At 45.5% G+C, this 26,016-nt stretch overlaps 2 protein-coding genes across 9 annotated transcripts in view; one reads left to right on the top strand and one right to left on the bottom strand.

Annotated features, from left to right (window-relative positions):
* Positions 1-13,553, top strand: part of patj (PATJ crumbs cell polarity complex component) — a 184,424-nt gene extending 170,871 nt beyond the window's left edge. For all 7 annotated transcript variants that reach the window (XM_020498563.2, XM_020498568.2, XM_020498565.2 and 4 more), the window contains 3 exons: positions 7,325-7,428; positions 7,766-7,889; positions 10,153-13,553. In XM_020498563.2, the coding sequence (XP_020354152.2) occupies positions 7,325-7,428; positions 7,766-7,889; positions 10,153-10,299 (375 nt within the window). In that variant the 3' untranslated portion in view covers positions 10,300-13,553. The remainder of the gene's footprint in view (positions 1-7,324; positions 7,429-7,765; positions 7,890-10,152) is intronic.
* On the bottom strand, positions 13,493-25,203 carry LOC109902314 (PDZK1-interacting protein 1). Of its 2 annotated transcripts, XM_020498583.2 has the most exons (5): positions 24,837-25,042; positions 21,198-21,312; positions 20,928-21,037; positions 13,991-14,080; positions 13,493-13,835 (listed from the first exon to the last, which is right to left on the bottom strand). In XM_020498583.2, the coding sequence occupies exons 1-5, from the start codon at positions 24,901-24,903 to the stop codon at positions 13,756-13,758; spliced, it is 462 nt and encodes a 153-aa protein (XP_020354172.1). In that variant the 5' UTR covers positions 24,904-25,042; the 3' UTR covers positions 13,493-13,755. The 2 variants fall into 2 exon arrangements, with proteins under 2 accessions (XP_020354172.1, XP_020354173.1); XM_020498584.2 differs by lacking the exon at positions 20,928-21,037 and having other exon boundaries at positions 24,837-25,203.
* Positions 25,204-26,016: the final 813 nt, after the last annotated feature.

Consider the following 26,016-nt stretch of genomic DNA (forward strand, 5'->3'; position numbering starts at 1 on the left):
TCTCTCTCTCTCTCCCGCTCTCTTTCTCACTCCTTCCTCTCTCTCTCTCCCGCTCTCTCTCTCCCGCTCTCTCACTGCTTCCCCTTTCTCTCTCTCTCCTTCCCCTTTCTCTCTCTCCCGCTCTCTCACTCCTTCCCCTTTTCGCTCTCTCTCGCTCTTTTTTCACTCCGTCCCCTTTCGCTCTCTCTCGTTCTTTTTCACTCCGTCCCCTTTCTCTCTCTCTCGCTCTTTTTCACTCCTTCCCCTTTCTCTCTCTCTCTCGCTCTTTTTCACTCCTTCCCCTTTCTCTCTCTTTCTCTCGCTCTTTCTCACTCCTTTCTCTCTCTCTCTCTCTCTCTCTCTCCCGCTCTCTTTCTCACTCCTTTCTCTCTCTCTCCCTTTCTCACTCCTTTCTCTCTCTCTCCCTTTCTCACTCCTTTCTCTCTCTCTCCCGCTCTCTCACTGCTTCCCCTTTCTCTCTCTCTCGCTCTTTTTCACTCCTTCCCCTTTCTCTCTCTTTCTCTCGCTCTTTCTCACTCCTTTCTCTCTCTCTCTCTCTCTCTCTCTCTCCCGCTCTCTTTCTCACTCCTTTCTCTCTCTCTCCCTTTCTCACTCCTTTCTCTCTCTCTCCCTTTCTCTCTTCTCTCCCGCTCTCTCACTACTTCCCCTTCTCTCTCTCTCTCGCTCTCACTCCTTCCCCTTTCTCTCTCTCTCGCTCTTTTTCACTCTTCCCCTTTCTCTCTCTCTCTTTTTCACTCCTTCCCCTTTCTCTCTCTCGCTCTTTCTCACTCCTTTCTCTCTCTCTCTCCCCTCTCTTTCTCACTCCTTTCTCTCTCTCCCGCTCTCCTTTCTCACTCCTTTCTCTCTGTCTCTCTTCTCACTCCTTCTCTCCCTTTCTCCACTCCTTTCTCTCTCTCTCTCCCGCTCTCTCACTGCTTCCCCTTTCTCTCTCTCTCCCGCTCTCTCACTCCTTCCCCTTTCTCTCTCTCCCGCTCTCTCACTCCTTCCCCTTTCTCTCTCTCCCGCTCTCTCACTCCTTCCCCTTTTCTCTCTCTCCCGCTCTCTCACTCCTTCCCCTTTCTCTCTCTCCCGCTCTCTCACTCCTCCTTTCTCTCTCTCCCGCTCTCTCACTCCTTCCCCTTTTCTCGCTCTCTCTCTCTCTCTCCTTCCCCTTTCTCGCTCTCCTCGCTCTTTTTCACTCCTTTCTCTCTCTCTCTCTCTCTCTCTCCTGCTCTCTTTCTCACTCCTTTCTCTCTCTCGCTCCCTTTCTCACTCCTTTCTCTCTCTCTCCTGCTCTCACTCCTTTCCTCTCTCTCTCTCTCCCGCTCTCTCACTCCTTCCCCTTTCTCTCTCTCTCTCCTCACTCCTTCCCCTTTCTCGCTCTCTCACTCCTTCCCTTTCTCTCTCCTTCCCCTTTTCTCTCTCCTCCCCCTTTCCTCTCTCTCTCTCCCGCTCTCTCACTCCTTCCCCTTTTCTCTCTCTCACTCCTTCCCCTTTCTCGTCTCTCTCCCGCTCTCACTCCTTCCTCTCTCTCTCTCTCTCCCGCTCGCTCAACCTTCCTTCCCCTTTCTCTTTCTCTCACTCCTTCCCCTTTTCTCTCTCTCTCACTCCTTCCCCTTTCTCTCTCCTCCCCCTTTCTCTCTCATCTCTCCCGCTCTCTCACTCCTTCCCCTTTTTCTCTCTCTCACTCCTTCCCCTTTCTCTCTCCCTCACTCCTTCCCCTTTCTCGCTCTTTTCACTCCTTCCCCTTTCTTTCTCCCGCTCTTTTCTCACTCATTTCTCTCTCTCTCTCTCCCGCTCTCTTTCTCAGTCCTTCCTCTCTCTCTCTCCCGCTCTCTCTCTCCCGCTCTCTCACTGCTTCCCCTTTCTCTCTCTCTCCTTCCCCTTTCTCTCTCTCCCGCTCTCTCACCTCCTTCCCCTTTCTCTCTCTTTCTCTCGCTCTTTCTCACTCCTTTCTCTCTCTCTCTCTCCCGCTCTCTTTCTCACTCCTTTCTCTCTCTCTCCCTTTCTCACTCCTTTCTCTCTCCTCTCCTTTCTCACTCCTTTCTCTCTCTCTCCCGCTCTCTCACTGCTTCCCCTTTCTCTCTCTTTCTCTCGCTCTTTCTCACTCCTTTCTCTCTCTCTCTCTCTCCCGCTCTCTTTTCTCACTCCTTTTCTCTCTCTCTCCCTTTCTCACTCCTTTCTCTCTCTCTTCCCGCTCTCTCACTACTTCCCCTTTCTCTCTCTCTCTTCGCTCTCTCACTCCTTTCCCTTTTCTCCCGCTCTCTCACTCCTTCCCCTTCTCGCTCTCTCTCGCTCTTTTTCACTCCTTCCCCTTTCTCTCCTCTCTCTCGCTCTTTTCACTCCGTCCCCTTTCTCTCTCTCTCTCGCTCTTTCACTCCTTCCCTTTCTCTCTCTCTCTCGCCTCTTTTTCACTCCTTCCCTTTCTCTCTCTCGCTCTTTCTCACTCCTTTCTCTCTCTCTCCCGCTCTCTCTCACTCCTCCCCCTTTCTCTTTCTCACTCTCCCTCTCTCTCTCTCACTCCTCCCCCTTTCTCTCTCTCTCTCCCGCTCTCTCACTCCTCCCCTTTCTCTCTCTCCCGCTCTCTCACTCCTTCCCCTTTCTCTCTCTCCCGCTCTCTCACTCCTTCCCCTTTCTCTCTCTCCCGCTCTCTCACTCCTTCCTTTCTCTCTCCTCCCGCTCTCTCACTCCTCCCTTTCTCTCTCTCTCTCTCTCTCCTTCCCCTTTCTCGCTCTCTCGCTCTTTTTCACTCCTTTCTCTCTCTCTCTCTCTCCCGCTCTCTTTCTCACTCCTTTCTCTCTCTCGCTCTCCCTTCTCACTCCTTTCTCTCTCTCTCTCCTGCTTCTCACTCCTTCCTCTCTCTCCTCGCTCTCTCACTCCTTCCCCTTTCTCTCACTCCTTCCCCTTTCTCTCTCTCTCACTCCTTCCCCTCTCGCTCTCTCACTCCTTCCCTTTCTCTCTCCTCCCCCTTTCTCTCTCTCTCCGCTCTCTCACTCCTTCCCCTTTCTCTCTCTCACTCCTTCCCCTTTCTCTTCTCCCCCTTTCTCTCTCTCTCTCCGCTCTCTCACTCCTTCCCCTTTTTCTCTCTCTCACTCCTTCCCCTTTCTCTCTCTCTCTCACTCCTTTCTCTCTATCTCTCACCCGCTTCTTTCTCACTCTCCCGCTCTCTCTCACTCCTCCCCCTTTTCTCTTTCTCACTCTCCCTCTCTCTCTCTCACTCCTCCCCCTTTCTCTCTCTCTCTCCCGCTCTCTCACTCCTTCCCTTTCTCTCTCTCCCGCTCTCTCACTCCTTCCCCTTTCTCTCTCTCTCACTCCTTCCCTTTCTCGCTCTCTCACTCCTCCCCCTTTCTCTCTCTCTCTCCCGCTCTCTCACTCCTTTCCCCTTTTTCTCTCTCTCACTCATTCCCCTTTCTCTCTCTCTCTCTCTCCCGCTCTCACTCCTTCCTCTCTCTCTCTCCCGCTCTCTCACTCCTTCCCCTTTCTCTCACTCCTTCCCCTTTTCTCTCTCCTCCCCCTTTCTCTCTCTCTCTCCCGCTCTCACTCCTTCCCCTTTTTCTCTCTCTCACTCCTTCCCCTTTCTCTCTCTCTCTCCCGCTCTCTCACTCCTTCCCCTTTCGCTCTCTCTCGCTCTTTTCACTCCTTCCCCTTTCTCTCTCTCTCGCTCTTTTCACTCCGTCCCCTTTCTCTCTCTCTCTCTTTCTCACCTCCTTTCTCTCTCTCTCCCGCTCCCTTTCTCACTCCTTTCTCTCTCTCTCTCCCGCTCTCTCACTGCTTCCCCTTTCTCTCTCTCTCTCCCGCTCTCTCACTGCTTCCCCTTTCTCTCTCTCTCCCGCTCTCTCACTCCTTCCCCTTTCTCTCTCTCCCGCTCTCTCACTCCTTCCCCTTTCCTCTCTCTCTCACTCCTTCCCCTTTCTCTCTCCTCCCCCTTTCTCTCTCTCCCGCTCTCTCACTCCTTCCCCTTTTTCTCTCTCTCACTCCTTCCCCTTTCTCTCTCTCTCTCCCGCTCTCTCACTCCTTCCCCTTTCTCTCTCTCCCGCTCTTTCTCACTCCTTTCTCTCTCTCTCTCTCCCGCTCTCTTTGTCACTCCTTTCTCTCTCTCTCTCTCCCGCTCTCTTTCTCACTCCTTTCTCTCTCTCGCTCCCTTTCTCACTCCTTCTCTCTCTCTCTCTCTCCCGCTCCCTTTCTCTCTCAGTCCTTCCTCTCTCTCTCTCTCCCGCTCTCTCACTCCTTCCCCTTTCTCTCTCTCTCTCCTTCCCCTTTCTCTCTCTCTCACTCCTTCCCCTTTCTCTCTCCTCCCCCTTTCTCTCTCTCTCTCCCGCTCTCTCACTCCTTCCCCTTTTCTCTCTCTCACTCCTTCCCCTTTCTCTCTCTCACTCCTTCCCCTTTCTCGCTCTTTTTCACTCCTTCCCCTTTCTTTCTCCCGCTCTTTCTCACTCATTCTCTCTCTCTCTCTCCCGCTCTCTTTCTCACTCCTTCCTCTCTCTCTCTCTCGCTCTCTCTCTCCCGCTCTCTCACTGCTTCCCCTTTCTCTCTCTCTCCTTCCCCTTTCTCTCTCTCCCGCTCTCTCACTCCTTCCCCTTTCGCTCTCTCTCGCTCTTTTTCACTCCGTCCCCTTTCGCTCTCTCTCGCTCTTTTTCACTCCGTCCCCTTTCTCTCTCTCTCGCTCTTTTTCACTCCTTCCCCTTTCTCTCTCTCTCGCTCTTTTTCACTCCTTCCCCTTTCTCTCTCTTTCTCTCGCTCTTTCTCACTCCTTTCTCTCTCTCTCTCTCTCTCTCTCTCTCTCCCGCTCTCTTTCTCACTCCTTTCTCTCTCTCTCCCTTTCTCACTCCTTTCTCTCTCTCTCCCTTTCTCACTCCTTTCTCTCTCTCCCGCTCTCTCACTGCTTCCCCTTTCTCTCTCTCTCTCGCTCTTTTTCACTCCTTCCCCTTTCTCTCTCTTTCTCTCGCTCTTTCTCACTCCTTTCTCTCTCTCTCTCTCTCTCCCGCTCTCTTTCTCACTCCTTTCTCTCTCTCTCCCTTTCTCACTCCTTTCTCTCTCTCTCCCGCTCTCTCACTGCTTCCCCTTTCTCTCTCTCTCTCGCTCTCACTCCTTCCCCTTTCTCTCTCTCTCGCTCTTTTTCACTCCTTCCCCTTTCTCTCTCTCTCTCTTTTCACTCCTTCCCCTTGCTCTCTCTCGCTCTTTCTCACTCCTTTCTCTCTCTCTCCCGCTCTCTCTCACTCCTTTCTCTCTCTCCCGCTCTCTTTCTCACTCCTTTCTCTCTGTCTCTCTTTCTCACTCCTTTCTCTCCCTTTCTCACTCCTTTCTCTCTCTCTCTCCCGCTCTCTCACTGCTTCCCCTTTCTCTCTCTCTCCCGCTCTCTCACTGCTTCCCCTTTCTCTCTCTCTCCCGCTCTCTCACTCCTTCCCCTTTCTCTCTCTCTCCCGCTCTCTCACTCCTTCCCCTTTCTCTCTCTCTCCCGCTCTCTCACTCCTTCCCCTTTCTCTCTCTCCCGCTCTCTCACTCCTTCCCCTTTCTCTCTCTCCCGCTCTCTCACTCCTTCCCCTTTCTCTCTCTCCCGCTCTCTCACTCCTTCCCCTTTCTCTCTCTCCCGCTCTCTCACTCCTTCCCCTTTCTCTCTCTCCCGCTCTCTCACTCCTTCCCCTTTCTCTCTCTCCCGCTCTCTCACTCCTTCCCCTTTCGCTCTCTCACTCCTTCCCCTTTCGCTCTCTCACTCCTTCCCCTTTCTCTCTCTCACTCCTTCCCCTTTCTCGCTCTCGCTCTTTTTCACTCCTTTCTCTCCCGCTCTCTTTGTCACTCCTTTCTCTCTCTCGCTCCCTTTCTCACTCCTTTCTCTCTCTCTCTCTCTCTCTCTCTCTCCCGCCCCCCTTTCTCTCTCTCTCCTGCTCTCACGCCTTCCTCTCTCTCTCTCTCCCGCTCTCTCACTCCTTCCCCTTTCTCTCTCTCTCACTCCTTCCCCTTTCTCTCTCTCGCTCTTTTTCACTCCTTCCCCTTTCTTTCTCCCGCTCTTTCTCACTCATTTCTCTCTCTCTCTCTCTTTCTCACTCCTTGCTCTCTTTCTCACTCCTTTCTCTCTCTCTCCCGCTCTCTCACTCCTTTCTCTCTCTCTCCCGCTCTCTCACTGCTTCCCCTTTCTCTCTCTCTTCCGTTCTCTCACTGCTTCCCCTTTCTCTCTCTCTCTCTCTCTCTTTTTCACTCCTTCCCCTTTCTCTCTCTCTCTCTCTCTCTTTTTCACTCCTTCCCCTTTCTCTCTCTCGCTCTTTCTCACTCCTTTCTCTCTCTCTCTCCCGCTCTCTTTCTCACTCCTTTCTCTCTCTCTCCCGCTCTCTGTCTCTCTTTCTCACTCCTTTCTCTCTCTCTCCCGCTCCCTTTCTCACTCCTTTCTCTCTCTCTCTCCCGCTCTCTCACTGCTTCCCCTTTCTCTCTCACTCCTTCCCCTTTCTCTCTCACTCCTTCCCCTTTCTCTCTCTCACTCCTTCCCCTTTCTCTCTCTCTCACTCCTTCCCCTTTCTCTCTCTCTCTCGCTCTTTTTCACTCCTTCCCCTCTCTCTCCCGCTCTCTTTCTCACTCCTTTCTCTCTCTCCCGCTCTCTCTCACTCCTTCCCCTTTCTCTCTCTCTCCCGCTCTCTTTTTCACTCCTTCCCCTTTCTCTCGCTCTCTCACTCCTTCCCCTCTCTCCCGCTCTCTTTCTCACTCCTTTCTCTCTCTCTCTCTCCCGCTCTCTTTTTCACTCCTTCCCCTTTCTCTCTCTCTCCCGCTCTCTTTTTCACTCCTTCCCCTTTCTCTCTCTCTCCCTCTCTCTTTCTCCAGAAAGAAGGTATCAGTAAGATTAGTGCAGGCGACGGCTGGGGAGCGTTCCACTAATGTTCCTTCGCACAGCCAACAAGTCGTCCGTTAATTAGCCTTTGTTTGTTGTTGTTTTTCATATTTTTAATTGCCTCCCGCTTGATTTAAATATGGAAATGAACGGATGCTGACTGAACGTCGCCGCCCGCCGTAGTTGGCTGGCTGACTATCTCGTTAAACGAGAGGACTAAAACCTAACGAAGCTGTTTTCCTTGCCAAAGTTAGAGAGAGTGCGTGAGAGAGAGAGGGGGAAAGGGGAAAATGATCAATGATAACCACATTATGCTTTGTGTGGCTCTCTCTGACATTGAACCAAGACTTTGAACCAGGAGCCATATCTGTAGTACATAAAAAATTTAAATGAATTCCATTTGAAACCCACATCACATGTACCCTGTGACTCATCCTCGTCTATAACGCACACACCCACACACAAGTTCACACAGATTATACCCTGTGAATTCTAATGTCATTTGTGCATACTAATTTGTGTGTGTTGCAGGTGATCGCTGACACCAACATCAGTGCCATAGCCAGTCAGGTGGAGAGTATGTCCACTAGCACCAGTCTTCCCAACAGCCCAGACACACAGCCAGGGGAGCCAGAGTGAGTAGGACTAAGTTGCTCCTAGACACTGATCTAAGGTCATTTTTGCGTTCTCCCCTAGTGGTTAAGGTTTAGACTAGGGGAGGTTATGCTGACCCTAGAGCTGTACAATGACACAAAATTAAAGACATTCAATTTAAAAGAAGAGTAAAAATAATGCGGCACATTGTTTGAGCAAGTAGGATAAATTTACTCCTAGATAATGATTTGGGGTCAGTTTAGTGTTTTCTCCCCTTATGGTTAAGATTAGGTAATGGTAAAGCTGATCCTTGACCTGTTTAATAAGAAGCCCAGTGCCTCCTAGTCCTAAACCTCTGGTTCCTTCATGTCTCTGCAGGGCCCCCAAGCCCAAGAATATCTCTCTTGAGAAGGGTTCTGACGGCCTGGGCTTCAGCATCGTAGGGGGCTTCGGAAGCCCTCATGGAGACCTGCCCATCTACATCAAGACTGTCTTCAGCAAGGTAACTAACTCCACTTTGCACCATCACACGTGCCTGCAGGGTAATGTGGCTTAGCTTGCCATAGGGCAGAGTGTGTTTTTAGTTCCCCTTTGGGACACCAGATGGCAGCAGTTGCTCCTTCACCACATACACACACATTTACACACAAACATATAATACTAACTAATCTTGTGGGGGGGACACAATTCAATCCCATTCAAAATCCTATTTTTCCTAACCTTAACCCTAAAAATAACTAGCTCCTAAACCCTAATTCTAACTCTAAACCCCCTAGAAATAGAAACTAAAGACTAAAAATGTCTTTAGTTGGTCAAAACATTTTTCTTTTACTATTCTTGTGGATTAATCTAGTCCCCACAAGTATACTTAAACACATCCACACAATAACGCATTCAAAAACAGATCAGTAATTACTTCTAAAATAGGAAGTCCGAGTAGAACTGCTCAGCGTTTTTAGCAACATGAAATCTTATTAAACCACTGAGAAGCGAGTGTGCAGCCGTGCGTTTGGACAATTAATAGACACTGCAGTAAATAAAACTTAATAAAAACATCTCATGTCCAGGACCAGCGCGCTATAGCCAATCAGAGCTACAGTTGGCCTTAATGCAAATTAGCCATTAGCCAAACCTGCCATCATTTATTTACATTTACAGTGGTAACAGCGGGACTTTAGATCATTAGAATGCGTTTGCCGAAAGCCACAAAATACACCTGAATGGATTTCTGCAAATATGTAAATTCCATGGAGGTCCTCTTACATTTGGGAACTTTACAGTCCTATTGATCAAACAACCATGAAAAGGTAGGCTCCCTCTCCCTTAGTTATGCACATCAACAACGAATGCTTTGCCAGAGTGAGATGAGCTAAAAATCTAACGAGGGAACATTAAGTTAACCCTCTCAAACATTTTGACATCTGAATGGGAACTTGTCTGTGCTTGCCTGCCCATTTTGATCGAAGTCAAATACATTTTATTGAGAAATAAATTGCCTCCATTGTGTCAGAGTGCGCTCTGGGTGGTTCGTAAATTCAGAGCGTTGTCAGATTGTCTGTTTGTAAATTCAGTGTCTTTCACTCTCCGAGTGTTCAGAGCACACACTGCGCTATTGACACTGGACGCTCTGGCTTGGGAGTAGGTTTGATCCGAGCGTTCCTCACAGTGGCAGTCAAGCACCCAAGCTAACTACCTGAAGTTGACTAGCTTGCTAGTTACTTCCAGACACGAATGACAGAACCCCTCTCTGACCATTTTACTCGCCCTAGCAGAGCTGGTTAGGCGGTTTACATGTTATCTTGAGCATTAGTGACTAACGAATGAATGCTGGCAATAATTTTTTTCTCCAACGTTTACTGACACCAGGCATATTCCGCGCAGTGTTGCGCGTTGGTAAATTCATCAGATATTCTGTGCTCTGGCACACTCCAATGAGAGTGCTCTGAAATTAGTCGATAGCCAGAGTGAATTTACAAACGCAAAGATATGCTACCTTGGATAACAGTCGTTCAAGTTCAGCATAGCTAGCGAGCAAAGGGATTCACATTTCTTGGTAGCTAACCAAATGAAACCTGCATCACTAGCTGTAGCCACCGAAAAAACAATATGAGTTAAATGTATTTTTTACAAAAACCTGTCACTCACTCACCCGCTCCTCCAATGACATGACATCCTCTCAGCAGCTAACTAGCTAGATTACGTTAGGCTCCGTGTTTTTAGCTTGCTAAATAAATAGCTACGTAAATAGATACGCTAGCCTATTAGCCACGTTATGACTGGCTTGTGATCATTGCCGTTGCTAGTTTCATTGTGTTGACTTTGCCAGCCTTGGTTACATTCGTCCGTTTTTGTCCTTAATATTGAATTATTGAAACTGAAACGGTGCGTCCCGAATAGTTGGAGGCAGTAAACAATGTACCAGGCCAGCTGTGATGTTCAACCTGATAGTAATATTTGACAACCAAGAAATGTATTGGTGAATTACATTAATCATGCATTGAACTGCATCCATCTATTCTGCCAACAATGCCTTAGTGTACGTCATGGAATGTTAAGTCAAATAGAACCTATCTTTAAAACCTCTTCTGAAGTTGGTTTTGTAGCATGAACAGGGAATTTGTTATGTTTTACTGATATTATGATTGTCTGTTTGTAGTTAAAAGGCCATCAGTTCCAAGGATCATAAGGTTGCTTCAAAAAACATTTGTCTTATTTCCACCACCTTTTCCCCCCACTTACTCTGTGCTCCCCTGTTCTCCCTGCAGGGGGCAGCGGCGGTGGACGGGCGTCTGAAGAGGGGTGACCAGATTCTGTCAGTAAACGGAGAGAGTCTGGAGGGGGCCACCCACGAACTGGCCGTAGCCATACTGAAGAGACAGAGGGGGGCCGTCACTCTGGAAGTCCTCTCCTAGCTCACACACACACACACTTATACCCCCACTGGCAAAGCAACCATTATGGGGTTGAACTGGTTTCAACTTTCCAACGTGCAAAAAAAAATAAAGACTCTGTTCCGTTGAGTTGGCCAACATCTGATGCCCATCTTCACCCTTATTAACAGCCCATTAACGAGAAAGGGGGCATTGGTTCTGGAAGGATTCAGGTCACTAGGTGGCACTGCCAAGGAGAGCCCTGCCCTGTAGAGATGTAGAGAACATGTGTGCCGCACCACGTTCAGCTGTGCCCTCAAGTGAACCATGAGAAATAAGAGGACTGTAATCTGGGGGGCTGCAGGAAGTAGTGACACCTAACTTGCCATCTTAAGAGCCTCACTTTGAGGGTGCTCCGATCGCTGCGCTGACTGGATACACACCACTTCTTAAAATGGCAAATGCTTGGATATTATACAGCAAGGAATCACAGGGAAGCTTTACAGTCTCTCTGCCATTTAAGCTTTTATTTGTGTGATCGCACCCGTGCTTCCTACATAGAACACTGGTAGAACAATATGAGAGGTTCAGTTGGTTGAGGTCTCTTCAACGTTAGCCTAGCGTTAGCTTAGCATCTCCCTGATCGGGAGACACTGGATAGCTGTTAGAGATGTCAGCTTCATTTGCTGCTAAATTGCAAACTGTGAGGGCGAATGGTCTCGGCAGGGAACGGGGCTGCGACACACTAGACTGGAACAGGTCATTTAGACACACACATACTGTATATACACACCCACACACAGTGCTAGTGAGTCACTGTCAGGTTGACGCACATCTTCTCATTCCTCATTGCCCGCACACGATTTAAAATCGTAGTGTCATACTCTTACGCAAAGGTAGTACATTCAACAGTCTAGTCCCCTCAAACACAACTCTGGACCTTGAAGCTAGTTCCACTGTGTTTTCTTGCATTGTTGCCCTCTAATCAGGGGTCTGATTTAGACCTGGGAGGTGGGTGAAATTTAATGATCAGGTAGAACAGAAAAGCAGCAGGCTCCAGACCTCGTAGGCTCAGAGTTGAATAACCCTGCTCTAGTCTATAAGTGTGGTCAACTAAATGAATCGATTGCGTTTATGCTGAAATAACTGGTAACCTGCCGTGTACTTCTATAACACTTCATAGCATGACACAGCACCCTCTGGAGCCATTCGAACGCAGTTATCAAGGCCAACAACTGCTGTCTGGTTTATCACTCTGCAGTATGTTGTATAGTCCTGCTAAGAGCTGTAAGCTTTTGTGCGTGTCACGAAGGAGTTTTGCCTTGTGTATGCAGATGTGAGACCGGTTATTAGTACACAGTGTTGCCAAATTATCTGAACCCCCCCCTTTGAATCCGAGAACGTTTAGCATAGCGAGGAAAAATATATACACTATGCGTTTGTTAGCATTGTTGCGGCAGACACGTTGCTATTAGCGATACAATATAATGTAGGCGAATCTCAGGACTTAAATCGGGCATTGTATCTGTTGCGGGGCCTGCTTGCTTTCCCCTCGTGTGGGTTTGTATGGAGGTTAGCCAAATCTTTACCTCCCTTTGTCGCTGACCCTGGAGTATCCCCGTAAGCCTATTTAAGGTCCTATGAAATGGTGTCAAACTACGTCCATGTCTTAGCTAGTCTGCGCCAATATATTTGTGCTCTACTCCCATGGTCATTGTCATGCCAAACAGTACTGGAACCAGGCTTTGTCTTAACTGAGCAAAGGGAGAAGGATAATTCTGATTGATGCTTTGAGTTGGACGATCCACCTCCCAGCCAATCCCGATCATTTGAACTTTGTTGGACTGGACACGTGCATTTCAATGAAGTGCCATTACTCTCTGTTTTACCTGCCTTTGTCATTGTTTTTATTTGTGTCATGCGGATGGTACTGCATGCATGTTACCGTAAGCCTATTCTTTTGTTCAGACATGTACCAAACTATACCAACGTTTTTTATCATTTGGGGCACTATCAGAAGCAATCGGTTTCTTGTTGCGAGCCGTTGTCGTCATCTATCAAGGGTGCATTCCTTAGGCATCAAATGAAAATGGACTGAAACAGGAAGGGACACCCTGAACTTAATAAATGCTTGTTTTGTTTTGCATAGCAAGACATTTTGCCACGGTGTGCACTAATGAATACAAACCATGTGTGGCTGTAGCTCCACACTGTTCTGTCCAGCTGCGAGAGGAGCTCACCACGTCCAACAATTACAGGATATCCTTTCTCCCTCGGCTGGAGCCTGTCGTCTGTTTCCCGTGTCGCTGCAACCCCTCCACGCTCACGGGAAGTGACAACAACTCCAAGACACTTTCAGCCCCCCCCACACAGTTGTATTCATTAGGTCCCAAACGGGAGAAAGCAGACTGAAAAAAGGAGGGACTACCTGAATTTGCCCAATACAAAAACACTTGTTTTCCGTTGCAAACCATTTAGCTACGTTGTGCCATAATGAATATGACCCCGGTTAACACTAAGGAAAACCCTGCATATTAACTCTCGCGCCGTGCCTGTCTCAGTAAAAGTGCAATCTGGTGTGCGTCCTAAATACTTGTTAGGGGTCCTAGGATTTAGAGGAGGTCGGCCTATTAAGGGGACTGACTCCTGCTCTGCCGTGAATCGCTGATGTGCTAGAGTAGATTGTTGTGTGTGTGTTCATCATACATCAGTCTTATTTCTGTGAGAGCCTATTTCTATAATTCTTAATGCCGATCCCTTTAAAGAGATTAATTTTAAACTCACTGCTACCTATTTCTTTTCCTCTCTCATGCTGTGATCTCTCATCTACTCTAGACTTTTAGATTTTGTCTGACTTTGTCCTATGCGTGTCAATCGGCAATAGGCTGTGTGTGTTTTTACATGTGCACGTGTTCGTCAGAAGTTGGACTAATGATGATTCCGTCACGCCCAATAGTTCCGTCTATATTTCCATTGAACTGAGCGCTCGTCCGAAGCACGACAGAAAAAGTCTTTCTTCACGTCATTGATCGATGAACGCATTTTCAAATCCAAAGAAACAATCCACCCTTCCTATATATCGATGTGTGACAAACTCTGCTGTAATGACGTGTGGCTACACAGTATATCTATAGAAAAATATATTGTCTATGATCACAAATGCAAGTCTCATCTTTTAAAATGTGTTTAGCCTACTGACTGTGGTCATACACTGATGCATTTCGTGAATTCTGACTAATTGTTTGATGATGTTTTATTAAATACAAGGGGAGCACAATCATTTCCACCATGTCCTACCTCTGATCTCGAAGTGAATTTATTCCCTTGTACCACCACGTCTCATTCATACACTGATAGCAAATATTTCAGTTGCTTCCATTGTTATGAGAATTTACCTTTTTAATTTAATTTTTCAGGTCTATTAAGCGTTGAATCACACTTTAGGCCCGTGTGTGTGTCCACGACAAACTGATACACATTGGTGTCTTGTATGGGTTCTTATCGGTCACATGGCAGTGGCTTTGTCCTCCACACTTTCAAGGGCCATGTTCTCATATGCACCCTCGTCATCTCCGTTCCTGTGGGACACACACACCTATTAGAACACAACCCCTGCTGTAATTGCACACACACCAACATTTATGTATCTTTAGGTCCCAAGTATCGTTTAGAAATGTAGACTACAAAACTACAGAAAATAAGTGTTTTAAGTGACATTGTTTGAGCATCTTACCTGACTGTATCCAGACTGGTATTATAGTTGTCTCTGTTGGTCTTGGCATAGCCAGTGGTCTCCACACACTCACATTCTTTGGTCTCCAGCCTTCATGCAATTGAGAATGGTAAACGTTAAAATGCTGCCTTACATTCAGTTATAACATCTTGTCAATCTCATAGTTCGGTGCAGGTGGAAAACTAGAGTCTTACTAGAGACCCCAAAACTTGTGTCCCAACACTCTAAATCTTTAGTGTGAATTACAGAGGATACCAAACATTAAGGACACCTGCTCTTTCCATGACATAGACTGACCAGGTGAAAGCTATGGTCTCTTTTTTTTTCTTTTTTTTGTCAAATCCACTTCAATCAGTGTAGATGAAGGGGAGGAGACAGGTTAAAGAAGTAAGGAATGGGAAAGGATGACTTTAAACCCAACAAGGACAAGAATTAGGACATAGATAAACAAATGCAAAACCAACCGAGGGAGGAAGAGGAATGATTTCTGGAGGATAGTTCAGGCCTTGATAGGTAAACAAACATTCAGATAAACAAGCAAGCAAAATCGCACTTGGAAAGGAGGTGGTAGAATTCTGAACACTGAGTCTTAATTTAGGTGTAATGTATTTAATAGAAAAATGCATTTACAGTGCCTTGCGAAAGTATTCGGCCCCCTTGAACTTTGCGACCTTTTGCCACATTTCAGGCTTCAAACATAAAGATATAAAACCATATTTTTTTGTGAAGAATCAACAACAAGTGGGACACAATCATGAAGTGGAACGACATTTATTGGATATTTCAAACTTTTTTAACAAATCAAAAACTGAAAAATTGGGCGTGCAAAATTATTCAGCCCCTTTACTTTCAGTGCAGCAAACTCGTTCCAGAAGTTCAGTGAGGATCTCTGAATGATCCAATGTTGACCTAAATGACTAATGATGATAAATACAATCCACCTGTGTGTAATCAAGTCTCCGTATAAATGCACCTGCACTGTGATAGTCTCAGAGGTCCGTTAAAAGCGCAGAGAGCATCATGAAGAACAAGGAACACACCAGGCAGAGATACTGTTGTGAAGAAGTTTAAAGCCGGATTTGGATACAAAAAGATTTCCCAAGCTTTAAACATCCCAAGGAGCACTGTGCAAGCGATAATATTGAAATGGAAGGAGTATCAGACCACTGCAAATCTACCAAGACCTGGCCGTCCCTCTAAACTTTCAGCTCATACAAGGAGAAGACTGATCAGAGATGCAGCCAAGAGGCCCATGATCACTCTGGATGAATTGCAGAGATCTACAGCTGAGGTGGGAGACTCTGTCCATAGGACAACAATCAGTCGTATATTGCACAAATCTGGCCTTTATGGAAGAGTGGCAAGAAGAAAGCCATTTCTTAAAGATATCCATAAAAAGTGTAGTTTAAAGATTGCCACAAGCCACCTGGGAGACACACCAAACATGTGGAAGAAGGTGCTCTGGTCAGATGAAACCAAAATTGAACTTTTTGGCAACAATGCAAAACGTTATGTTTGGCGTAAAAGCAACACAGCTCATCACAATGAACACACCATCCCCACTGTCAAACATGGTGGTGGCAGCATCATGGTTTGGGCCTGCTTTTCTTCAGCAGGGACAGGGAAGATGGTTAAAATTGATGGGAAGATGGATGGAGCCAAATACAGGACCATTCTGGAAGAAAACCTGATGGAGTCTGCAAAAGACCTGAGACTGGGACAGAGATTTGTCTTCCAACAAGACAATAATCCAAAACATAAAGCAAAATCTACAATGGAATGGTTCAAAAATAAACATATCCAGGTGTTAGAATGGCCAAGTCAAAGTCCAGACCTGAATCCAATCGAGAATCTGTGGAAAGAACTGAAAACTGCTGTTCACAAATGCTCTCCATCCAACCTCACTGAGCTCGAGCTGTTTTGCAAGGAGGAATGGGAAAAAATTTCAGTCTCTCGATGTGCAAAACTGATAGAGACATACCCCAAGCGACTTACAGCTGTAATCGCAGCAAAAGGTGGCGCTACAAAGTATTAACTTAAGGGGCTGAATAATTTTGCACGCCCAATTTTTCAGTTTTTGATTTGTTAAAAAAGTTTGAAATATCCAATAAATGTCGTTCCACTTCATGATTGTGTCCCACTAGTTGTTGATTCTTCACAAAGAAATACAGTTTTATATCTTTATGTTTGAAGCCTGAAATGTGGCAAAAGGTCGCAAAGTTCAAGGGGGCCGAATACTTTCGCAAGGCACTGTATCTATAGGTGCATTATTTCAATCAGTGCTTTCAGCAAGAGGCTCACGCACATCATTTTAGAGCAGAGTGCGTTGTTTAAAGAGGTCACCGTGAAGACTGATGCATTCTCTTGGAAGTGTTTCAGATACCTTGCCATCTCGTATCCTGAAAATGTTACAAGTGAGTCAGGAACAAATGTATTCAAAAAATAAATTGCTAAGAGACTCCCCAGAGACTCTGAGGGCAGACTTCATCCTAAAAGCGAACATGGAAATGGAAGGAGACCTTCTGTTCTACACGGATCATCCTAATGCTTGGCACACAGCTCTCCACAAGACCAACTATGAACTTAAAATGTCAGAAAACAGAAGAATGAGGCAACTGTACATTTGATTCCACACCCAAATATAACATTCATATTTATAATAACGGCACTGTGATGGCTCAAGGTTCGGAGGCCAATCTGGATCGATTTGTCCGCTACTTTGACCAAATAAAACCTCTTAAAACCTTCTCCACTGTCACTACCTACAACAGCATCCTCTTCCTCTGTACCCTAGTAAGTAGTCCCCAGTATTCCTCTTCCTCCCTCGCCTGCAGCAGACACAGGCCTGAGCATGCCTCTCACACGGGACACCTGCAGTACCACAGCATCTTCTAGAGATCAGCCTGGTGCGCCATCATAGGGAGGAGCTCAGCTTGGTGCGCCAGCATAGGGAGGAGATCAGCCTGGTGCTCCGGCATAGGGAGGAGATCAGCCTGGTGCTCCGGCATAGGGAGGAGATCAGCCTGGTGCTCCGGCATAGGGAGGAGATCAGCCTGGTGCTCCGGCATAGGGAGGAGATCAGCCTGGTGCTCCAGCATAGGGAGGAGATCAGCCTGGTGCTCCAGCATAGGGAGGAGATCAGCCTGGTGCTCCAGCGTAGGGAGGAGATCAGCCTGGTGCGCCGGCGTAGGGAGGAGATCCAGGAGCTGCGGTGTGCAATGAATAATGTTGAGTACAATCAGGATGGAAGTGCACAGACTTAGAGGAACTGTCCAGCACAGTCAACATCAGCCATGTACACGACCTGCAGAAGGAGCTACCTGAGCTGAGGCAGGAATTTCTCAGCCACCACCATCCACTCTACAGCACAGCTCAACCAGACCAGTCCCGTCTCAGCACAGCTCAACCAGATCAAGCCCGTCTCAGCACAGCTCAACCAGATCAGGCCCGTCTCAGCACAGCTCAACCAGATCAGGCCCGTCTCAGCACAAATCAACAAGACCTGACCCATCACAGCTCTATCAGACCAGGCCCAACTTAACCCAGCTCTACACACCACTGACTACTACCCTAGGGTCTGGCAAAACACTGTTGAGGGTAGTGCATCACATGATGCAGTCCACACCATGTATCATTTACATCAGCCCTCATGCTGAGAGTTTGAAGCTTTGCCAGCCACACTGCCCTCAACACCACTATCCTCAATTCCCCCCACAACCTCTATCCCATGCTAGTTTTGGTTGGGACACTCATGCCCCCCGTGGCAGCCCCAAACCTGCAACAGGAGCCACACCAAGGCATCCTGTGCACACCCAGAATGGAGCATTGGCAGCCACTCCGATCCCCTGCAGCAGCTCCACTCCTTTGGCGGGAGCTTCATCCGGGTGGACTGAGCTCTGCCAGTACTGCTCTTCCAGTTCCCGTCTCAGCCCCTTGCATCCAGCGACTTGCGAGAGTTCTGTCAAATGCTCAGTCTGCTCTGCTCTCACGCGGTTGTCCAGGGACCTTGGCAAAATCTCAGCTCACTCAACATAATCAATCGAATGCTTTTTCTCTCTGTCAGCTTCTAGCTGACTCAACGGTTAACTCAGTCTTTGTTTTCATTTCAACAATTTACTATCTGTTAAGCGCTCGATACCTTAAGATTTATCTGTAAAAAATAAAAATCCACTAGGGCTGATATGCTTGATCCATTTTTGCTGCAGCTCCCTGCCCCCCGATTGCTGAATCATTAACCCATATTTTTAACCAGACAGTTATTTCAGGTACTAGCCTCAAGGTTTGGAAGGCAGCCCATGTAAGAATCCTTGATTCATTCTCAGATAAGGTCTTATCTTTGGAATGTATTCTAAATGTACATCAGTCAGGTTTTAAACCAGGTCATAGTAAAATCTCTGCTGCATCCCTAGTTATAAATTACATGGTTAACTGTATGGACAAAAGGCAACATTGTGCTTCGCTCTATGTCAAAGGCTTTCGTTACCGTTGATCACTCACTGCTAATTCGGAGGCTTTTCTCAATTAATCTGGACCAGGCTGCATGTAACTTTTTTTTAAATGACTTGACCGATAGAACTCAATGTGTATCTACTGGTGGTGTTAGATCAGGTTTCCTGCATATTACAAAAGGTGTCCCGCAGGGGTCGATTCTGGGTCCTGTACTTTTGACTATTTACATTAACATTATCGACTTGTCTATAAAAAAACTGTAACCTGCACTTGTATGATACTGTTGTCTATTGCCCCCACGGTTGACCAGGCTCTATCTGAACTAGTCTGCCTTCATTGTATTACAGAAAAACTCTATTGACCTGAAATGAATATTGATTGCATGTAAAACTAAGTATACGTTGTTCTCTAGAGCACGTCAAAATAAAATATGTACTTTGGATGGTGTCCACATTGATTATGTCCCGGCTTATACATTTTTGGGAATCTGGATATTGATGAGTTAGTTCATTTTTCAGTCAACGTTCTGCCACTTCTTAATTAAAGCCGTTAACTGCAGTTTATCATAGCGCACTGCATTTTATTATGGGCAACATTTTTAGTACTCATCACTGCATTCTCTACTAGAAAGTTGCCCTCTTTGATGTCACATAGGTGGATACAAAGCTATGTTTTCATATACAGTGGGGAGAACAAGTATTTGATACACTGCCGATTTTTGCAGGTTTTCCTACTTACAAAGCATGTAGAGGTCTGTCATTTTTTTATCATAGGTACACTTCAACTGTGAGACGGAATCTAAAACAAAAATCCAGAAAATCACATTGTGATTTTTTTAAAGTAATTAATTTGCATTTTATTGCATGACATAAGTATTTGATCACCTACCAACCAGTAAGAATTCTGGCTCTCACAGACTTATTCGTTTTTCTTTAAAAGCCCTCCTGTTCTCCACTCATTACCTGTATTAACTGCACCTGTTTGAACTCGTTACCTGTATAAAAGTCACCTGTCCACACACTCAATCAAACAGACTCCAACCTCTCCACAATGGCCAAGACCAGAGAGCTGTGTAAGGGCATCGGGGATAAAATTGTAGACCTGCACAAGGCTGGGATAAGCTACAGGACGATAGGCAAGCAGCTTGGTGAGAAGGCACCAACTGTTGGCGCAATTATTAGAAAATGGAAGAAGAAGTTCAAGATGACGGTCAATCACCCTCGGTCTGGAGCTCCATGCAAGATCTCACCTCGTGGGGCATCATTCTTTGGGGATGCTTTTCTGCAAAGGGGACAGGACGACTGCACCGTATTGAGGGGAGGATGGGGCCATGTATCGCGAGATCTTGGCCAACAACCTCCTTCCCTCAGTAAGAGCATTGAAGATTGGTCGTGGCTGGGTCTTCCAGTATGACAACAACCTGAAACACACAGCCAGGGCAACTAAGGAGTGGCTCTGTAAGAAGCATCTCAAGGTCCTGGAGTGGCCTAGCCAGTCTCCAGACCTGAACCCAATAGAAAATCTTTGGAGGGAGCTGAAAGTCCGTATTGCCCAGCGACAGCCCCGAAACCTGAAGGATCTGGAGAAGGTCTGTATGGAGGAGTGGGCCAAAATCCCTGCTGCAGTGTGTGCAAACCTGGTCAAGAACTACAGGAAACGTATGATCTCTGTAATTGCAAACAAAGGTTTCTGTACCAAATATTAAGTTATGCTTTTCTGATGTATCAAATACTAATGTCATGCAATAAAATGCTAATTAATTACTTAAAAATCATACAATGTGATTTTCTGGATTTTTGTTTTAGATTCAGTCTCTCACAGTTGAAGTGTACCTATGATTAAAAAAATGACAGACCTCTACATGCTTTGTAAGTAGGAAAACCTGCAAAATCGGCAGTGTATCAAATACTTGTTCTCCCCACTGTATAAATCCATTTTACAAAAAGTCAGTGTACCGAACATCTTTACTTAACTTTAGACCTACGAGTCTACACCCGGTCTCAGGGATGGTTAACTCTGGGAATTCCTTTGGTCTCTACTGAGTTGGGTAAGTCAGCTTTTAGTTTTCTTGCACCTGTTCCACAAATAAATCTTCAAAATGTTCATAAATGTGATGTTCTGGTGAATTCAGAAGGCTGATTGAGGACCTTAATACAGATATTTATTTTTTTCCTTTCTGCTTACATATTGTATTAATATCGATGTGTGTATTTTCTGTCATTTATGTAATCCAGGGCTCATCTTTAAAAGAGACCTTGGTCTCTATGACTCCCTGATAAAATAAAGTTACAAAAATTGGAGTCAACATGGGCCAGCATCCCAGTGGACCGCTTTCAACACCTTGTGGAGTCCATGACCCAACGAATTTAGGCTGTTCTGAGGCCAAAAGGAGGAGGTGCAACTCAATTTTAATAAGGCGATCATGATGTTTGGTATACTCTGTGTACTTCAAAACCATGTCTGGCTACAGTATGTTTAAAAATGTTGCCTGTCAAATCCTTGCTTCCGTGAAACTTGTTTCCTCGATTCCTTGCCTCGCTCCCAATGCTCATTCGAGGATGTCTGAGGAAGTAACCTTTAATCCTCTCCTCCGATGTGCTTTGAGAGGGAGGTGAGAAAATTGCACAAAGGACATATGAAGCAAGTATTTTATGCCTATTAAAGTTTTCAGACTCAGCCTATGGTAGTGTTGACTGTCCTACTACTGTAGCTGGATGGACTGGAGATGGTCAGGTGTCACAGCGATTTATAGGCTTACCTTGAGTCCTGACACCAGGCCTTGTTGACCAGAAACGCCACGAAGATGAGGAAGAGAAACACACCCACAGCTATGATGCCTGTCAGCCACTGGGGCAGTGTCCGATCCACCTTACCTTTTAAAGAGTCAGGCCATAGACGGGTTAGCTGACAACGTCACGAAAACGATACGCACGCATCAATGGGGCAGAAGTCCATGTGTTGTTGTGATTCTGGATGGCCAGATAGCGATCAACAATCAGAAGAAGCTGCCGTGTGGGGAATCGTAGGTGGCTCGTTTCAACTAGATTAATTTAGTTTTTTATACCAGGTCCTGTTTTGAGGTGTTTTGACTGATATCATGTCTATGCTAACATGGCAAAAATTTGCTCATAGTGCAAATGTATTTGTTTTCAATAAATATGGAGACAAACATATAGTTTACACGTTGATAAAGATCTAAGCCAAAACCGACTGTTTTGCCCCATATTTGCGCACGGATCGGATTTGTTGTTAAACTTCCGACCCGCCTACACTTTACTTAAAGCATTTTTTTTAAGTGCTTATATTCAATCTAGGCAAGGCCAGGTGCAATATGTCTGTCACATGTCATTCTAATTCTCTGTAATGTAATTTTCATTCTCTTGAGTTATCATCCCAGTTGATGCGATTACTAACATGGCATTCATTATGTTTTTGTTTTCTTTGTGAGGTCCGGACAGGCCTTGATTTCAATGTCCATAGATATCCGGTTCGGACCGGTCTATTTTTTTCCCAAACATACACTGCATTCAGTTAGTATTCAGACCCCTTCCCTTTTTCCAACATTTGATACGTTACAGCCTTATTCTAAAATGGATTAAAAATATATAATTCTCATCAATCTACACTCGATTTTTAAAACTTATTTTGTACAATAACCCATAATGGAAAAAGTAAAAACATTTGGTTTTTTTTGCCAATATGAAAAATAAACATACATTGTTTACATGAGTATTCAGACCCTTTACTATGAGACTCGAAGTTGAGCTCCGGTGCATCCTGTTTGCATTGATCATCCTTGATGTTTCTATAACTTGATTGGAGTCCACCTGTGGTAAATTAAATTAATTGAACATGATTTGGAAAGGCACACAGCTGTCTATTCTGTATAAGGTCCCACAGTAGACAGTGCATGCCAGAGCAAAAACCAAGCCATGAGGTCGAAGTAATTGTCGGTAGAGCTCCAAGACTGGATAGTGTCGAGGCACAGATCTGGGCAAGGGTACCAAAAGAGAAAACATTTGGAACCACCAAGATTCTTCCTAGAGCTGGCCGACCGGCCAAACTGAGCAATCGGGACAGAATGGCCTTGGTCAAGGAGGTGACCAAGAACCCAATGGTCACTGACAGTGCTCCAGAGTTCCCCTGTGGAGATGGGAGAACCTTCCAGAAGCACAACCATCACTGCAGCACTCCACCAATCAAGCCTTTATGGTAGAGTGGCCAGACAGATGCCTCTCCTCGGTAAAAGGCACATGACAGCCTGCTTGGAGTTTACCAAAAGGCACCTAAAGGACTCTCAGACCTTGAGAAACAAGATTCTTTGGTCTGATTGAACTCTTTGGCTAGAATGCTAAGCATCACGTCTGGAAGAAACCTGACACCATCCCTACGTTGAAGCATGGTGGTTGCAGCATTTTACTGTGGGGAAGTTTTTCACCTGCAGGGACTAGAAGACTAGTTTGGATAAAGGGAAAGATGAACAGAGCAAAGTACAGAAAGATCCCTGATGAAAACCTCCTCTGGACCTCCGTCTGGGGCGAAGGTTCACCTTCCAACAGGACAATGACCCTAAGCACACAGCCAAGGCAACACATGAGTGGCTTCAGGACAAATCTCTGAACGTCCTTGAGAAGCCCAGCCAGAGCCCGGACTTGAACTCGATCGAGCATCTCTGGAGAGACCTGAAAAAAGATGTGCAGTGATGCTCCCCATCCAACCTGACAGAGCTTGAGAGGATCTGCAGAGAAGAATGGGAGAAACTCCAGAAATGTAGTTGTGCCATGCTTGTAGCATCATACCCAAGAAGAGTCTGTAATCGCTGCTAAAGTTGCTTCAACAAAGTACTGAGTAAAGGGTCTGAATACTTACCTAAATGTGATTTTTCAGTTTGTTTAAATGTGCAATGTCTAAAAACCGTTTTTTTCTTTGTCATAATGTGTGTAGATGAGGATTTCTTTTAATCCATTTTTGAATAAGTCTAACGTAACAAAATTTAGAAAAGTTCAAGGGGTCTGAATACTTTCCGAATGCACTGTAGACTCGTCTAATTGTTTCAGATTACGTACGATCCGGACCGGCCTTGATTTGACCCAAACTTAGATGTCTATAATTGGTTCAGATTTGTTCGAGACTGCACCAAATCGGAACCAATCACATAGACATCTATGTTTCACGAGTTTGGACAGCACATCGGTGTACAGTACATAGTAAAGAAAAGTCGTTTGCAACAAGCTTTGTCTCACATCAGAATTAGAAGTTCATCCATGTTTCTCAATCATCACATTTTGAAGTGTTTTTAAGGTTAGGCATTAACTCCGAAATCTTAAGGTTAGACATTAACTCTGAATGTTTAAGGTAAGGGTTAAGGTTTAGGATAGGCTTAAAAAAACAATCTTAAAAGCAACTTTCTATCGCTGGATTCAAACATGTAACCTTTGGCAGCAGAGGCAGATGCAAATGCCCATCCCCATGAACAATGCCCTTGCAAAAACCCAAACCAACTTGAAGGTAACAGTGCCCTTTGTTGCCCCTAGTGGCCGGTATCCACGTAATTTCCCGACGTCATCAGACATGGATGGATGTCGAATACTGACTTGTATCACGGGTGACCTGGCTGCAAATGTGTACTTGTTTGGGAGGCAGAGCGCATTAGAATAAAACCCAGCATGTTTAGTAAGTGTTTGTTTTTACATTTACATGTTAGTCATTCAGCAGACGCTCAGAGCGATTTAGTCAGTGGATTCATCTAAGGTAGATAAACAACTACATATCGAAGTCATAGCAAGAAGAATACATTCTGTAACCGTTACTATGAATGCTAATGTTGTAGAAGTGGTCTGTTTGTTCTGTGTGCTGGACAACTTTGAACATCATCGCTGCCAGGTTTTCAAAAAGCTAACCTAAGTGCATGTGACAGACGGGAGAAATAATAAATATTCTATGTTGCAATCTTCAGCCGGCTCCTCTTTCCTGTATTAATAGGTTTGGAAAAATCTTATTGTAATGTAATGCTTACTTCTTTGGGAATGTGGAGTTGAAATTTGGCCATCGAATTAATGATTGAAATATATGCATTTCCAACATCTGGAAATTACGTATTTTCAATGTCCGGAAATTATGTATTTTAACATTTTATTCAGCACTTAAAATGCACCATTTTGCTTACTGGGAATTGACAAGAGGGAACGAGTACATAGTAAACCGATACATTCATCATTCTGGAATTTACCGTACAAGACTGAAAAAAAAGCCCACTGTTAGGGAATGAAATTACTTCCTATCCTTCCCATCCTATTATCAACAGTGAATTGGACAAGCATGCAGAGTCACATAAAGGCAGCTATTTTCTTTATAGGGTACTATTCACTTCAAAATAACCATGAGTTTGAGTTCTTACCTATTTGAGCTGTGACGACTCCCAGAGTTAGCATCAACCAAAGAATCCCTGTTGTCGCCCTACCCATTGTTGAGTCTTACTGAAAATCCCCAAATGAAGTTTTAGGATCACAAAATAGGCTTGCGAGCAGCTCTTCAAAATGTATGTGTGTTCTCAAAGGCTAAGGATTGTTTTTGGAATGAAGAGCACACACATCCTGGTTCTGTCGTCAGTGAATGATTTACCCAAACTTGCTTAAACAAAACATCTGGTCATTCAATAATAATAGCGATAACGTCTAAGGTTTTATTTGATCGTTTTGGGAAGATAATGACATTTTTTAGGCCATCCATGAACTTATTCAGTAGAAATATCAAATGGTAAAAAGAGAATAATCCTGTTCCCTTGATACAGTTGATTGTCCACTATAGTGACCAGGAAATACAACAGCTGCGCGGTGAAAACACATGGAAACCTAGAGAATATACAGTAATCCCTGAAGGACTTTGGTTTGGTGAGTGAGTGTTCAATCAGTCTCATGACCAAACTTCTAATATGTCACTGGACGTCTGGTTTAAAAAGTAATCTATTGAGCTCTGTTTTGCCTACTAAGGAGTTAACATTTGACAGTGTTCCAAGATAAACGTGTAATAGCCTAAATTCAGGCTTAACTATTCATTCTAACATTATTTAGATCTGTATATAAGGATCATTTCTAAGTATAAAACTATATTCAAAAAGCTAAGGAGATCTTGACAAATGCACAAGTCTGAACCGACATTATGCAAAAAGTGACTTGGCACTGAAAGCCGGCATTCAGAAGAATGGTGCTTTGGTATTTTCAGTATTCAGCAGCTACAAGCTGTTGTAGCCGGCATGGGTCAAGTTAGTGCGGTGGGCTTCGCATACTGTAGGTGCATGTTGTTATTTTAGGCATGAGAGAGAACGGGAGAAAGTGGAAATGAAAGATGGTTGATTAGTAGAGCAGAGAGGGAGAGGTGTTGGAAGGACAGGGGACACACCCCCTCTGGACTCCAGGGACACATGATGAGCATCTCTTTGTGTGTGTGTGTGTGTGTCCGTCCGTCCGTTAGTCTATCTGTCTGTCTCTCTGTCCGCCTGTCTATACAGTGCATCAACACCAGGCTTTGTCCCAACCTCAGCACCAGCCAAATTAGCAGGTCCCTTTTCACTCAGCCCC

Source organism: Oncorhynchus kisutch, linkage group LG13 (genome assembly GCF_002021735.2).
Source record: "Oncorhynchus kisutch isolate 150728-3 linkage group LG13, Okis_V2, whole genome shotgun sequence".
In the NCBI taxonomy this organism is placed as follows: domain Eukaryota; kingdom Metazoa; phylum Chordata; class Actinopteri; order Salmoniformes; family Salmonidae; genus Oncorhynchus; species Oncorhynchus kisutch.

Bases quoted from the DNA above. Each gene is read 5' to 3' on its own strand.
- LOC109902314 (XM_020498583.2), bottom strand. From the start codon at position 24,903: ATGGGTAGGGCGACAACAGGGATTCTTTGGTTGATGCTAACTCTGGGA. The intron at 21,313-24,836 runs GTAAGAACTCAA...ACTCTTTAAAAG, and splicing joins AGTCGTCACAGCTCAAATAG to GTAAGGTGGATCGGACACTG. The intron at 13,836-13,990 runs GTAAGATGCTCA...TGTGTCCCACAG, and splicing joins ACCAGTCTGGATACAGTCAG to GAACGGAGATGACGAGGGTG.